Here is a 16,583-nt window from a genome sequence, read left to right as displayed (position 1 = left end):
CATGGGTAACTCACAGCTGTGGGTTATATTGCAAATCAGGCTTTTGTTCATTAGGAGAAGAGGGTTGTTTGTGCTTCTTGTTTGCTATAAAAGATGGGATGTATTGATTTTGAAATGCAATCATATCGTATGTCCAATCTGGCTTGCTGTAATCACGTGAGGGACTGCCTGTAGGCAGTCACCTTATAATAAAGACATTACACTCCAAAGACTGTAGATTTTGTGGAGTCACATTCTTCCTCGGTTATTTGTCTTATGTTTTAAGCTCTGAAAGTCATCTTTAGGCTTACATCACTCCATTTCTCCACAGTTACCCAATTAGAGTTTTAACAAAATGGTTTTCACTAATGAGAGGTGTGTAGGTTTGTATGGGAACCTTGGCAACACCAAAATAACTCAGAGTTGAGGTAATCAGCAGTAGCTGTGCTAATTGTATAGCTGACCTTAATTGGCTCAGGACTCAGTGCATTGAACTTGCAAGTGAAGTTGGGGTGGGGATGCTGGTTCAGTAAGTTTCAAAAAGAGAATTGGATAAATACTTGAAAGGGCAAGATTTGCAAGGCTAAGGGAAAAAGGCAGTGGAATGAGATTAATTTAATAGCTCTATCAAAGAGTCAGCATGAGTGGTGAAGGGCTGAATGGCCTTCTTCTGCATTGTACCATTCAGTGCTTAAGATGGTGTAGCTTGAATCCATTTTGATTGCTGGGAAACAGCAGATCCACAGGAGAAAAGTACAGACACCTGTCTGCTCCAAGGCATGGTGAAATTCTCAGCACTTTCCTAGCATTTCAATATGGTCAAAAAAACTAACCTTGCGCCTTCTCAATGCTGATTGGAGCTCCTGTGGTTTTGGGGAGACAGGTTTTCTCCCCGTGCTCATTCATTAGAACAGAAGATTTGTCAGAATCTGTCTCTGAAACTGGTAAAGGCTTTCCTGTAACATTTCCATTTTCCACTCCATTCTTCTCATCAAGATATCTGCAATTCTAATTCACAGAAAATGGATGAACTGCAGTAGGCCATTCAGCCCATCAGGTCTACCATATGGCAATGGAATCTTCATTGTTAATAAAGTTGGACCCATTCAGGAATACAAGCCGTTATCACAGCAATTCTTACTCCACCTTTTCTCCTCCCACAATTCCTCTTCCAACCCATCCTCCCCACCGGCTCACTCGCTCCCACTCCCCCTCCTCACTGCCCCTCTTCACCCTTTATTTCCTCTTCACCCTCACCACTGACTCACTCCACATTCCCCCACCTCCTCATTCCATAATGCTCTCACTCACCCATCCTGCTCTCCACCCTTTCACTGTATTATCCTCCCCACCCTCCACTTTATCTGACCCTCTCCACCCCTCACTCTGCCTGAGCCCCTCCAGCACCCCCCCTCACTGTGTCTGACCCTCTCCACCCCTCACTCTGTCAGACCCCCTCCAACCCCCTTCACTGCGTCTGAACCCCTCCAACCCTCACTGTTTCTGATTCCCTCCACCCCTCACTCTGTCTGACTCCCTTCACCCCTTCATTCCTGCAGCCATCCTATTGGGATTCTTAGTCTCAGCCTCTGTTTTATCATTGCTACACTGACTGAAGACACAATAACACAAAGTGCTGATCATGAGGCACTGGGGAAGTGGATCAATCTTCCAATAGATTTGTGCAATCCATGGAAAGAGGAATAATAAACCGCACAAAAGCAGACCTACAACTGATCCTATTAACTTTAGTAAGAAGTCTGACAACACCAGGTTTAAGTCCAACCAACTTAAACCTGGTGTTGTGAGACTTCTTACTGTGTTTACCCCAGTCCAACGCCAGCATCTCCACATCATGCCTATTAACTTTAGCCAGAGGTTGCATCTGTTTTTATGGTAACAGTAAAATTCTGTTCAGGATTATTGCTCCTTGCATTGCCTCTTTGGTGACTAGTGGAGTGCCACAGGGATCGGTGCTGGGGCCTCAGCTATTTACCATTTATATAGATGATCTGGAGGAGGAGGCTGAATGTAGGGTAACGAAATTTGCTGATGACGCAAAGGTAAGTGGAAAAGCAAATTGTGCTGAGGGTGATGGGGGTGCAGTTTAGATCGGAGTTGAGGAGGAACTTCTTCACTCAAAGGGTGGTGAATCTCTGGAATTCTCTGCCCGTTGAAGTGGTGGAGGCTGCCTCGCTAAATATATTTAAGACACAGGTAGATAGGTTTTTGGTAGGCAAGGGAATTAAAGGTTATGGGGAGAAAGCGGGAAAGTGGAACTGATCCACTTCAGATCAGCCATGATCTTATTGAATGGCGGGGCAGGCTCGAAGGGCTAGATGGCCTACTCCTGCTCCTATTTCTTATGTTCTTATATTCTTATGTGGAAAGTCTGTAGAGGGATCTGGATAGGCTGAGCGAGTGGGCGAGGACCTGGCAGATGGAGTACAATGTTAGCAAGTGTGAGGTTATCCACTTCGGCAGAAATAATAGTAGGAGGGATTACTATTTAAAGGGCGAAAAGCTGCAGCATGCTACGGTGCAGAGGGACCTGGGGGTCCTTGTGCATGAGTCGCAAAAACCCAGTCTGCAGGTGCAGCATGAGTCTCAAAAACCCAGTCTGCAGGTGCAGCAGGTGATCAAGAAGGCGAATGGGATGCTGGCCTTTATAGCGAGGAGGATAGAATATAAAAGTAGGGAGGTCTTGCTGCAACTGTGCAGGGCACTGGTGAGGCCGCAGCTGGAGTACTGTGTGCAGTTTTGGTCGCCGCACTTGCGCAAGGATATTTTGGCCTTGGAGGGAGTGCAAAGGAGGTTCACTAGGCTGATACCAGAGATGAGGGGGTTGGACTGTGAAGAGAGACTAAATAGACTGGGTCTATATTCATTGGAGTTTAGAAGGATGAGGGGGGATCTTACAGAGACGTATAAGATAGTGAAAGGGATGGATAGGGTAGAGGTAGAGAGATTCTTCCTGCTCAGAAAGGATAGCAGGACTAGAGGGCACAGCCTCAAGATAAGGGGGGTGCAGTTTAGAACGGAGTTGAGGAGGAACTTCTTCACTCAAAGGGTGGTGAATCTCTGGAATTCTCTGCCCGTTGAAGTGGTGGAGGCTACCTCGCTAAATATATTTAAGTCACGGGTAGATAGGTTTTTGACAGACAAGGGAATTAAGGGTTATGGGGAGAAAGCGGGAGAGTGGAACTGATCCACTTCAGATCAGCCATGATCTTATTGAATGGCGGGGCAGGCTCGAAGGGCTAGATGGCCTACTCCTGCTCCTATTTCTTATGTTCTTATGTCCTCTATGGATTCTACCTGAGGAATCAGTAAAGCAGTTCATTGAGTAGTGTTATATGAATCATTTCCAATCAGTAGTTAGCACACAGCTGGAACGAGCCAGCCCAGAGTTTAACAGCATGTTGAGACATATTCAATGCTCGACATTTGCCTCGTGTACATTCTGTTCACTCTTTCCTAATAAATGTTTACAAAACCCTGCACAGTCAATCACAATAATGTTGGATTAGGAAGCCAGTTTAACCTGTCATTAAAAACAATTTGAGCTGTTGCACTTAATAGGAACAAGAATGGGCCATTTGGCCCTTCAAGTCTGCCAACCATTCAATATGACCGTGACTAATCCTCTATCGCAACACCATTTTCCTGCGCTGTCCCCAAACCACTCGAGACCTTTAGAGTCTAGAAATTTATCTATTTCTTTCTTAAATATATTTAGTGGCTTAATGTCCACAGCCTTCTGTGGTAGAGAATTCCATCGGTTCACCACTCTCTGAGTGAAGAAGTTTCTCCTCATCTCAGTCCTAAGCTTTCTGGAGATCAATACACCATGTTCACTAATTCTCCCTGATCTATTCTACTAGTTTTGTCCTCAAAAAACTCCAGATTTGTTAAACATAATTACTCTTTCATAAATCTATGTTGACTTTGCCTAATTTTAATGTCCTTTAGGGAACTGATTCCTTACAGCCCCAAAAAATCAGGTTCAATTTCGGCCTTAGGTGACTGTCTGTATGAAGTCTGCACATTCTCCTCATGTCTGCGTGGGCTTCCTTTGGGTGCTCCAGTTTCCTCCCATTCTCCAAAGACGTGCGGGTTAAGTTCATTGACTATGCAAAATTGCCCCTTACTGTCACCTTTTCCCATAACCCTGAACATTATTCCTTTTCAGATAACAGTCTATTTCCCTTTTAAATGCTTCATTGAACTTCCTTCCACCAATGTGTTCCAGATCCGGATTCGCTGTGTGAAAATGTTTCTCCTCATGACTCTTTTGCTAATTGCTGTAAATCTGTACACTATTGTTGGTTCCATTTCCTGCGATGCTGTCTCATTCTGCAGGAGGGATGGTAAAGGCGTTCGTCTTCACTGGGACAAACTTCGAGAAGCATCTTTCATCGCCCGCTGGAATCCTTGGAGTGAAGAGATTCCATACACAACCTTTGTTGAACATCCGGCCTTGAACGCCACTGAGAGGTTCACCAACCTTTGTAAGGTAGGAGTGAATTTGGAGTTGAGGGAGGAGGTGTTCTGCCTTGTTCTAACTTTAAGATTGCTGATGTGCCGCTTGGTATCCGTGAGGAACTCAAGACCATACAGACTGCTCATTTGTTAACTTGTTCTTCGAATTAGGCCATATCCTGGCTGCTAAAGTACTGAGCACAACAGTATAGGATGATCCCATAGTCCTTTCTTCCAGCAATCATCCCCAGTCCTGTCCTGGTCACCAAGCTGCTTATAAGGACAGATGTTTAGAAGTTGTATGTGGCAAAGATCACATTCCCTCCAGCCCAGTGACACTCACAGTCCAGGTTAACACCTGAACACTGGGCACTTGGGTGAGAATCCAACCAGTTCAGCAGGAAGCAACTCTAAGAATCGGACATCTGTTCTCAGAATCTTATCAATGCAAAGTTGCATTAATAAACTCAATACATAGGCAACTTACTGTGTTCTCTGATATTCCTCTGACTCCAAACTCCATTGTATTCACACTCACTCTAACTCCCTTGCAGAAAAGGCCGTCTCATCCTTACTCCCTGCCACTCCTACTCTCACTCTGTCATTCCCCCAAGACAGCACGATGGCACAGTGATTAACACCGCTGTCTCACAGTTCCAGGGACCCAGGTTCGAATCCCACCTGGGGTCAGTGTCTGCACTTTTCCCCATAGGTTTCCTCCGGGTGCTCCAGTTTCCTCCCACAGTCCTAAAGACATGCTGGTTAGGTGCATTGACTGTGCTAAATTCTCCCTCAGTGTACCTGAAGAGGCACCAGAGTGTGGCGACTAGGGAGTTTTCATAGTAACTTCATTGCAGTGTTAATGTAAACCTATTTGCAACTTTAATAAATAAAATTTAACTTAACTTATCCTCCCACTCCTCATCTCATCCTGCCACCCGGTCACCCCTCACCATGCCACCCCTCACCCTGCCTCTCCTCACTTTGCTATCACTCACCCTGCCACCCCGCACTTTGCCACCTCTCACTTTGCCCTTCACTCTGCCCCCTCACCCTGCCCCCCTCACCCTGCCCCCCTCACCCTGCCCCCCTCACCCTGCCATCCTCACCCTACAATTAGGGATGTGCAATAAATGCTGCTATAACCAGTGATACTCACACCTGATGAATGAATAAAATAAAATTAAATTTCATTCACTATTTGTACATATTCACCCTCTATTCTGTGAAACCTTACAGACCTCGTCACACCTAACCATTCTCTATTCTCAGTTCTGCACAAAATGGCAGCCATGTTGCTCACCCTGAATTTTGGTGTTCTTTATACAATAGAATGTACAACCTGTCACCTCAATAACAGCCAAACCTTTATACCAATTGTTTTGCTGTTAGTCACTGTTGGTTCCCACAATTTAAGCCTGTGCTCTCATTTCCCTCAGGCAGATAAGCTTTAATGAAATGATGATGATGTCTTTATTGGCAGAGAGTCACTAAACCGGATTTGGTTCTCACAGCGGTGAAAGGAACTGGCTCACTTTGCTCCAGTTCAGGCAATGCCTTGGGCAGTTTGTGTTTTAATACAACACCTGTCGAAGAACGGACCCTTGCCATGTGAATTCATCCGAGTAAAACTCAATAACACCGCAGTGAGCGAGGGCGTTGCTTATTTCATTCACCCTCTTCATCAAATCCTGGTATTCCCCCCTTCCCCAGTCAATGATGCAATACCCCACATCCCCCCCACCCCCACCGCCCCCACCGCCCCCAACGCCCCCACCGCCCCCAACGCCCCCACCGCCCCCAACGCCCCCACCGCCCCCACCGCCACTGTCAATGTTAATGACAGCGACCCTCTGACAGTGCGGCACTCCCTCAACACTGACCCTCTGACAGTGCGGCACTCCCTCAGCACTGACCCTCTGGCAGTGCGGGACTCCCTCAACACTGACCCTCTGACAGTGCGGCACTCCCTCAGCACTGACCCTCTGACAGTGCGGCACTCCCTCAGCACTGACCCTCTGACAGTGCGGCACTCCCTCAGCACTGACCTGCTGACAGTGCGGCACTCCCTCAGCACTGACCTGCTGACAGTGCAGCACTCCCTCAGCATTGACCTTCTGACAGTGCGGCACTCCCTCAGCACTGACCCTCTGGCAGTGCGGCACTCCCTCAGCACTGACCCTCTGACAGTGCGGCACTCCCTCAGCACTGACCCTCTGACAGTGCGGCACTCCCTCAGCACTGACCTGCTGACAGTGCGGCACTCCCTCAGCACTGACCTGCTGACAGTGCAGCACTCCCTCAGCATTGACCTTCTGACAGTGCGGCACTCCCTCAGCACTGACCCTCTGACAGTGCGGCACTCCCTCAGCACTGACCCTCTGACAGTGCGGCACTCCCTCAGCACTGACCTGCTGACAGTGCAGCACTCCCTCAGCATTGACCTTCTGACAGTGCGGCACTCCCTCAGCACTGACCCTCTGACAGTGCGGCACTCCCTCAGCACTGACCCTCTGACAGTGCGGCACTCCCTCAGCACTGACCTGCTGACAGTGCAGCACTCCCTCAGCATTGACCTTCTGACAGTGCGGCACTCCCTCAGCACTGACCCTCTGACAGTGCGGCACTCCCTCAGCACTGACCCTCTGACAGTGCGGCACTCCCTCAGCACTGACCCTCTGACAGTGCGGCACTCCCTCAGCACTGACCCTCTGACAGTGCGGCACTCCCTCAGCACTGGCCCTCTGACAGTGCGGCACTCCCTCAGTACTGACCCTCTGATAGTGCGGCACTCCCTCAGTACTGACCCTCTGACAGTGCGGCACTCCCTCAGTACTGACCCTCTGACAGTGCGGCACTCCCTCAGCACTGACCCTCTGACAGTGCGGCACTCCCTCAGCACTGACCCTCTGACAGTGCGGCACTCCCTCAGCACTGACCCTCTGACAGTGCGGCACTCCCTCAGCACTGGCCCTCTGACAGTGCGGCACTCCCTCAGTACTGACCCTCTGATAGTGCGGCACTCCCTCAGTACTGACCCTCTGACAGTGCGGCACTCCCTCAGTACTGACCCTCTGACAGTGCGGCACTCCCTCAGCACTGACCCTCTGACAGTGCGGCACTCCCTCAGTACTGACCTTCTGACAGTGCGGCACTCCCTCAGCACTGACCCTCTGACAGTGCGGCGCTCCCTCAGTACTGACCCTCTGACAGTGCGGCACTCCCTCAGCATTGACCTTCTGACATTGCGGCGCTCCCTCAGCATTGACCTTCTGACAGTGCGGCACTCCCTCAGCACTGACCCTCTGACAGTGTGGCACTCTCTCAGCATTGACCCTCTGACAGTGCGGCACTCCCTCAGCACTGACCCTCTGACAGTGCGGCACTCCCTCAGTACTGACACTCTGACAGTGTGGCACTCTCTCAGCACTGACCCTCTGACAGTGCGGCACTCCCTCAGCACTGACCCTCTGACAATGCGGCACTCCCTCAGTACTGACCCTCTGACAGTGCGGCACTCCCTCAGCACTGACCCTCTGACAGTGCGGCACTCCCTCAGCACTGACCCTCTGACAGTGCGGCACTCCCTCAGCACTGACCCTCTGACAGTGCGGCACTCCCTCAGTACTGACCCTCTGACAGTGCGGCACTCCCTCAGCACTGACCCTCTGACAGTGCGGCACTCCCTCAGCACTGACCCTCTGACAGTGCGGCACTCCCTCAGCACTGACCCTCTGACAGTGTGGCACTCCCTCAGTACTGACCCTCTGACAGTGCGGCACTCCCTCAGCACTGACCCTCTGACAGTGCGGCACTCCCTCAGCACTGACCCTCTGACAGTGCGGCACTCCCTCAGCACTGACCCTCTGACAGTGCGGCACTCCCTCAGCACTGACCCTCTGACAGTGCGGCACTCCCTCAGCATTGACCTTCTGACATTGCGGCGCTCCCTCAGCATTGACCTTCTGACAGTGCACAACACTATACCTCTGGAGTTCTATTTTTGATTTGTAAATCAGGGGAGAGCGTGAACGCAGTCCCCCACCACCACAAATTTTGCCTTCAAGTATCCTGCATTTGGGGACATCGCAGGCATCAGCACACCCGGAGTGCAATGGGATAGCCTCATCCTGGGCGATTCACCTGCTTGATCATGGCTTCACCCCTGCCAGGTCGTACTACACCTCTGGAGAACAGGAGATTCTTTGCTGATGGGCTCTGGTTTATAGCTGTCATGCAAGTGAACAATCAGCACTGTCATTAAGCAGGAAGAGAAGACAAGTTTTGCATGATGTTGACGTTTGGTCAGTAACCTGATCAAAGCCTCCTTTAGTTTGCAAAGTATGTTTTCTTCAGAAGAAAATTACCATTGGCAAAAAACCTGCTTTGTTTGTTTTGAAATGGGGAGGAATCGTGTGTCATGTACAAGTGACAAATAATTCAGTCTACCTTTTGTGGTTTGTCTTGTGTTTGCCAACTCTCAGGGATAAATTTACACTTTTAATTTTGAGTTGGACCAAAATAAAATCGGACTGGAATTGCATTGGAGGGTTAATTGAGACTGAATTTGACTTGAGTGGAGAACTGGTGCGAGGGTAAATCTGAGAGTCAATTAACTGACTGTGAGTTTCAAAGGGCATTAAAGGGTGGAATTCTCCCAAAAAATTCTAGGTGTTTAATTTGAGGGAAAAATGGAGTAATTCACACGTTCTTTCAGTGAGAGGTCACACTAGAATTTCTCACATTCTGTGCAGTGCAGAGGGCACCAAGGCGAATATCATTATAAATCAGTGGGCAGGGGCGATTCCCACCCGGGGACTGAAACCAGCGAGCCTCTGCACATGCGCAGTGGTCCCAAACTGTCAGCCTCCTGTTTGCTGGCCAGCTCGATTGCTGGAAAGCCCGGGATCCCCACTATGCTTCCCCCTCAACCCTTCCCACAGCCTGATCGTGATCCCTGCGACCATTCCCGGTCCAGCCTTGACACCCACCCGCCCCGTCCTAGACTGCCCTGATCTCCAACCCACTGCCCCCACTCCCCCCCCAGTGTCAATCTCACCCCCCTGCCCTAGGCAGCTCCGCTCTCTCTCCCAGCCCATCCCGATCGCTATTCTCCCTCCAGCCCCATCAATCCCAATGGCAGAATGGCAGTGGGACCTCCACCCCCACTGATAACCCTCTAAGCTCCTCCCCCGTAGGCTCCTCCCCCATATGCCCTGCCACCTTGAAACTGCCCAATGGGCAATGCCATGATGCCCCATGTGCATTACTACTTTGCACCTTGGGCAGTGCCAGGGGGCATAGGCTGGCACTACCAGACATGCCCAGGAGGCAGCAACCTCCCACCACTTGACACCCTAGGGCCCAATTGTCCCCCTTCACTCCAGAGGGGTCACCCCACTAGTTCCCTGAAAGTGGGGAGCAATAGTAATCCCTGTTGGGGTGAAACACTCTGGTGGGGTGGGAGAGACTAGCGGGTCTGGAGAATACAGTCCCAGGCCCGCTAATAGCAGTTAAATGACATTTAAAGTATCATTTAAGTGTTAGACCTGCCTCCCCACCAACTTCCAGCGCAGCCTGAAATCCAGCACTGGGAGACACTAGAAGGTGCAAACGCTCAGGTGAAATCCGCACACAGCTCCCCACGCCACTTTTCCCAGCCTGCTGCATCGTGGAGAATCGCAGCCAAAGCGTGAAGAGGTTGGTGAGGAGGTTCCTCAGAATGCTGAGCTGGGTTCTTATGACTTTGAGTTTTCCTTGGCTGAGTTTCTTCTGTTTGAGATTCGGCGAAGTGATCAATCTAGAGATTGAAAAGGACAGTAAATATGTAGGCTGGTGACTTCTGGTCAGCATCTGTTGCCAGTCCACTTTCACTTGTTACAGCCTGGTAATGTATTGTTGGTGTTCAATAGAATCTTGGAGATATTGCCCAGAATTCATCTCGATCACCCCGTCTCCACTGCCAGTGAGAACAGAGAATTTGGCGCTCAGCCAAAATTTCATCCACTGCAGCCAGACCAGAATCCCAGGCACGGATGAGGTCAGAGAATTGTGGCTGTTTTCTTGATGTTGAGTAAAACCTTTTACATATGGCATCCTTGGTGCAGTGGAACTTTGTATACATGTTCTTAATCGGTGGTATCTTGTAGAATATTTTTCTTCATTCAGAGGATATGAGTACCATTGGTCAGATCAACATTTACTGTCCATCCTTAATTGCCTTTGAGGATAAGGTGTTGAACCACCTTCTTGAACCACAGCAATTGTAATGGTTTTGGTCAAACTGAGTGTCTCACTTGGCCATTTCAGGGAGCAGTTGAGAGCCAGCCACATGGATATGGGTCAGGAGTCACATGATGAACCAAGTGGGGAAGGACAACAGATTTCCTTCCCTAAAGGAGAGTGGAGCAGTTGGGTTTTTACCACAATCATCACATGTGCTGACATTAACTGTAATTTTAATTTCTCTGCTACTGTGGTGAGATTGAAATTAGTGTTTCCAGGTCATTGGTCCAGGATCCTGGATTCCTGTCCAGTGATATAATCACCAATAAATAAAAACAGAAAATGCTAGAAATACTCAGACAGTATCTGTGGAGAGAGAAACAGGGTTCATGGTTAGGTCAAAGATCATTCATCAAAACCAACATTACCCTAACCTTTTTAAACTGTGTGCTTCACTGTTGAGTTTTTTTTACATGTATATTTTTACATGGATGTTTTACATGTAGGGTTGACATGTATGTTTTGACATATACGTTTACATATATGTTTACATGTATATTTACACATATGTTTACAAGTGTGTTTTGACAAGTATGTTTGCATGTATGTTTGACATGTATGTTTACATGTGTTTTGACATGTATGTTTTTACAGGTACCTTTTCAGTGATCTGTTCTCATGTTAATCTTTTCCTAATTCTCTTTTTGCAGCTTGAAAACTTCAAAGCAGAACTTGCTCTTGCTGTCCAAAGAGCCTATCAAATGGATCCAGTTCCTGGCAGAGCCAATGGGGCACTGGTATTGGATCATCCAATTGCCATTGACACTTACATTGGGGTCCTGTCTCTTGTCGGCAATGAGAACAGACTGGGGTACTCACTGGCTCGGGGCTCTGTGGGTTTCTAGTCTGACTTCATTTCTATTTAAATTTGAAGGGTTTTTTAATGTCTTGTGATTGATTCTTCATTCTGATCTGCTTTGTAACTAAATTTGTTGGAGATTTGAGAATCACATATCAAAGCCCTGATTCCACTGACATCATGGTATGTGATCTTCCAATCAAAATAATCATTAAAGCTGCTGATTCTATTCTATAAACTGGGCAATGAATCCTATTGAATCACATGGTTCTGTCAATAGCTGATTGAGAATATTAGACAAACTAACGCAGACTGCAGACTGATCTATGGCAGTAACACATCGATAAGAACTAAAATAACATCAATAAATAGTCAAACCATTCTTTGTGGATAATTATTTTATATTGTGTTTTTTCCTGGGTGTATTTAATGTATCACGTTTGTTAAAACAAAAACTCTCTGATACATTTCATGTATAATTCTCTTAGCTCACTACTTAAATCTCAACAGAAATTTTTTACAGCAATCCTTCATGTCTCAACCACCTGATTTTTAATATAATGTCACTTATGATTTCTTTGTAAATTGTGACAGTTTAATGTTGCTGCCTTTGACAAAAGAACGTAACTATGGACAGGGCTGAATAAAAGAAGATCTTGCTTATGCGTTTCACTGTCATTGGCCCAGTCTTTGAGGAAATGAGCTACGCTTCTGTACCTAGAGATCAACTCAGTAAGAAGTCTCACAACAGCAGGTTAAAGGTTTAACCTGGTGTTGTGAGACTTCTTATTGTGTTTACTCCAGTTCAACGCCAGCATCTCCACACCTAGAGATCAAACCATTCTTCAGCCTCAGACTTTGATCTAAATGACAGCAGCCATTCACATTCAGCGCCCAGTGCCATCAGTCCTGACCAAATAAAGTACCCAGTTTCCAGTCATAGTCAATGCTCAGTCCACCATCCTGTACAGAGAAAATGTCCTCCATAGACCAGAGAGACAGGTGTTCCTGTACACTGGGGACTGATGTTGATGAAACATTGAGGTGGATGTTGATAAGAGCATAAGGGGTAACACTGGGGAAGCAGCCTCACCCTAGGAGTCCCTACTTTTATTCTGAATTCTCGCTTCTCTAGGCAACTTTTTAACAGTTGTACTTTTAATTAAAGAACCCCCGACTACATGTGAGCGGTCCAGATTTTACCTGCAGATGTTTAAGGTGTCAATATTGGTCTTGTGGATAGCACTATCACCTCTGGGGTTTGTGATTATGGTCTGAATCCTATTCCAGAGAGTTCGGAATAGAATCTAGGCTAAATATCCAAATGCTCTTCTGAAAGAAAGAACAATTTGCATTCATATAGTGAATCTGCTTTAAGAAAATGATCATCATCCCGGTCCCTAAGAAAAACCAAGCAGTGTGCCGAAATGACTATTGTCTGGTGGCTCTGACATCCATCATTATGAAGTGCTTCGAAAGCTTAGTCATGGCACAAATCAATTCCAGCCTCCCAGACTACTTGGATCCACTACAGTTTGCCTATCGCTGCAACATATCCACAGCAGACACCATCTCCCTGGTCCTGCACTCAACCCTGGAACACCTAGTTAACAAGGACACCTATGTCAGATCCCTATTAAGGACTACAGTTCAGTCTTCTACACTATTATTCCCACAAAACTCATTTCCAAACACCATGGCCTGGACCTCAACTCCTCCCTCTGCAACTGGACCTTGAACTTCCAAACTCACAGACCACAATCAGCAAGGATAGACAACAACACCTCCTCCGCAATCATCCTCAACACCGGTGCCCCACAGGAGTGTGTTCTCAGCCCCCTACCTTAAACCTTATAGATCTATGACTGTGTGACCAAATTCCCCTCCAATTTGATTTTCAAGTTTGTTGATGACACCACTGTAGTGGGACAGATCTCAAACAATGATGATACAGAGTACAGGAATGAGATAGAGAATTAATGCAGAGACAATAATCTCTCCCTGAGTGTCACAAAATGAAGGAGATTGTCATTGACTTCAGGAAGCATAGAGGAGAACACACCCCTATCTACATCAATGGGGACAAAGTAGAAAGGGTCAAGAGCTTCAAATTTTTAGGTGTCCAGATCACCAACAGCCTGTTCTAGTCCCCCTCCCCCACACCAACACTATAGTTAAGAAAGCCCACCAATACCTCTACTTTCTCAGAAGACTAAGGAAATTTGGCATGTCAGCTACAACTCTCACCAACTTTTACAGATGCACAATAGAAAGCATTCTTTTTGGTTGTATCACAGCTTGGTATGACTCCTGCTCTGTCCAAGACCGCAAGAAACTACAAAGGGTTATGAATGTAGCTCAATCCATCATGCAAACCAGCCTCCTATCCACTGACTCTGTCTACACTTCTCGCTGCCTCGGCAAAGCAGCCAGTATAATTAGGGACCCCATGCACCCCAGCCATTCTCTCACCTTCTTCCGTCAGAAGGTTCAAACTGCTTCAGAAGGTTAGGGGGCATGGAGTTGGGGGTAAGATATAAGCGTGGATAGAGGATTGGCTGTCTAATAGGAGGCAGAGAGTTGGTATCAATGGGTGCTATTCTGATTGGTGGTTGGTGACTAGTGGAGTGCCCCAGGGATCGGTGCTGGGGCCTCAGCTATTTACCATTTATACAGATGATCTGAAGGAGGGGGCTGAGTGTAGGGTGACGAAATTTGCTGATGACATGAAGATGAGTGGAAAAGCAAATTGTGTGGAGGGTGTGGAAAGTCTGCAGAGGGATCTAGATAGGCTGAGCGAGTGGGCGAGGACCTGGCAGATGGAGTACAATGTTAGCAAGTGTGAGGTTATCCACTTTGGCAGGAATAATAGTAGGAGGGATTACTATTTAAAGGGCGAAAAGCTGCAGCATGCTACAGTGCAGAGGGACCTGGGGATCCTTGTGCATGAGTCGCAAAAATCCAGTCTGCAGGTGCAGCAGGTGATCAAGAAGGCGAATGGAATGCTGGCCTTTATAGCGAGGGGGATAGAATATAAAAGCAGGGAGGTCTTGCTGCGACTGTACAGGGCACTGGTGAGGCTGCAGCTGGAGTACTGTGTGCAGTTTTGGTTGCCGCACTTGCGCAAGGATATTTTGGCCTTGGACAGAGTGCAGAGGAGGTTCACTAGGCTGATACCTGAGATGAGGTGGTTGGACTATGAAGAGAGACTAAATAGACTGGGTCTGTACTCGTTGGAGTTTAGAAGGATGAGGGGGGATCTTATAGAGACTTATAAGATAATGAAGGGGATGGATAGGGTAGAGGTAGAGAGATTCTTCCTGCTCAGAAAGGACAGCAGGACTAGAGGGCACAGCGTCAAGATAAGGGGGGGTGCAGTTTAGAACGGAGTTGAGGAGGAACTTCTTCACTCAAAGGGTGGTGAATCTCTGGAATTCTCTGCCCATTGATGTGGTGGAGGCTACCTTGCTAAATATATTTAAGTCACGGGTAGATAGGTTTTTGGTAGGTAGGGGAATTAAGGGTTATGGGGAGAAAGCGGGAAAGTGGAACTGATCCACTTCAGATCAGCCATGATCTTATTGAATGGCGGGGCAGGCTCGAAGGGCTAGATGGCCTACTCCTGCTCCTACTTCTTATGTTCTTATGTCAGAAAAAAGATACAAAAGTTTGAGGTCACGTACCAACTAACTCAAGAACAGCTTCTTCCCTGCTGCCATCAGACTTTTGAATGGACTTACCTTGCATTATGTTGATCTTTCTCTACACTCTAGCTATGACTTTAACATTCTCTCGTTTCCTTCTCTATGAACGGTATGCTTTATCTGTTTAGCGCAAGAAACAATACTTTTCACTGTATGTTAATACAAGTTACAATAATAAATCAAGTCAAATCAAAGTGCTTTACAACCAAACAAATACTCCTGAAAGTGCGGAAGAACCGAGTTGTAACTATGAGAGTCATTACCCACACACTCAACTCCTGCCCCTACAGATCCATTCCTGGTGGCATCCCATCTATTCACACTGTGTCAGCCCAAACTGCTGACTGGATTGTTAACCTCAGCATGAAACTATAACTGCTTTCTGAAACATACAAATAAAAACACCGTAGTGATGTAGGAATCCAAGGAAGTGTGCAGAGGCTGCTAAACCTACGCATTATCCACTCTTTCTGATGAATGGAAACGATCCATGGGAAGAATTATTCTCTATGTGCCGCCCAATGTTTATCCCACAACCAGCACCATTACAACAGATTATCCAGTCATTATCCTGTTGCTCTTTGTGGGATCTTTCTATGGACAGATTGGCTGCCATGTTCCCCTCCATTATAACAGATTAAACTTCAAAAAGCTCTTTGTTGGGTGTAAAGCATTTTTAGAAATCATAAAATTGGGATAATTGCAACAGAAATTAAGTTCTTTTAAAGCTGAGAGTGGTTTAAAGCATATATCCTGTGCTGGGCACAATTGGTTCAGAGAGCAGGACTTTTCAGTACAGCCTCAGTCCCCAAGTTGCTGTATGTAGAGAGTAAACCTGAATTCTCCAGCCCTTCACATCCTGCTGCCGCTGCCAGCAAGGACAGAGAATTTGCTGCTTGGCCAAATTTCCATTCACTGCAGCGGGACTGGAGAAATCCGCTGGCATGAATGGCCAGAGAACCTTGCCCATGTTTCAGTTACACACCATTCTGCCATTGAATGATGGTCCAATGAGACACATCAGACAACATCATGTACACCCATGTGTCATTTAAACAGTCCTGTTTCTCCTCTCACTGCCTGTAAACAGAAAAGTATTTTTGAGTTCCCTCTTTATGAGTGGTGGTATATTTGGAGTGTTTTGATCCTCAGTGAATAACTTGCACAGCAAACTCAGATAAAATGAAGTAACATGGTTGCTTTATTTCACACAAGCACACAACCCAGGAAAGGGGCTTCACAACAACTGCCCCTTTTACACCCAAACAATAAAAGGATAATTGAAAGAAAGGGGTGCAGGGCCAGACCACAATAAAAATACAAGTTATCATTTC

General features: G+C 47.1%; 1 protein-coding gene and 1 non-coding gene across 2 annotated transcripts in view; one reads left to right on the top strand and one right to left on the bottom strand.

The window, feature by feature from the left end:
* The window catches only part of LOC145341193 (tumor protein p63-regulated gene 1-like protein), a 66,158-nt gene extending 53,950 nt beyond the window's left edge, over nucleotides 1-12,208 (top strand). The window contains exons 4-5 of the mRNA XM_080186121.1: nucleotides 4,342-4,495; nucleotides 11,397-12,208. Of these exons, the coding sequence (XP_080042247.1) occupies nucleotides 4,342-4,495; nucleotides 11,397-11,591 (349 nt within the window). The 3' untranslated portion in view covers nucleotides 11,592-12,208. The remainder of the gene's footprint in view (nucleotides 1-4,341; nucleotides 4,496-11,396) is intronic.
* LOC145341653 (U1 spliceosomal RNA) lies at nucleotides 8,478-8,640 on the bottom strand. Its single transcript, XR_013886418.1, has one exon. It is a non-coding gene; the product is annotated as a U1 spliceosomal RNA (small nuclear RNA).
* Nucleotides 12,209-16,583: the final 4,375 nt, after the last annotated feature.

Source organism: Carcharhinus amblyrhynchos, chromosome 3, assembly GCF_965287045.1.
Source record: "Carcharhinus amblyrhynchos chromosome 3, sCarAmb.v2.hapA, whole genome shotgun sequence".
Classification (NCBI taxonomy): domain Eukaryota; kingdom Metazoa; phylum Chordata; class Chondrichthyes; order Carcharhiniformes; family Carcharhinidae; genus Carcharhinus; species Carcharhinus amblyrhynchos.
Note: the sequence above shows the minus strand (reverse complement) of the source record. Positions and strands in the feature narration are given on the sequence as shown.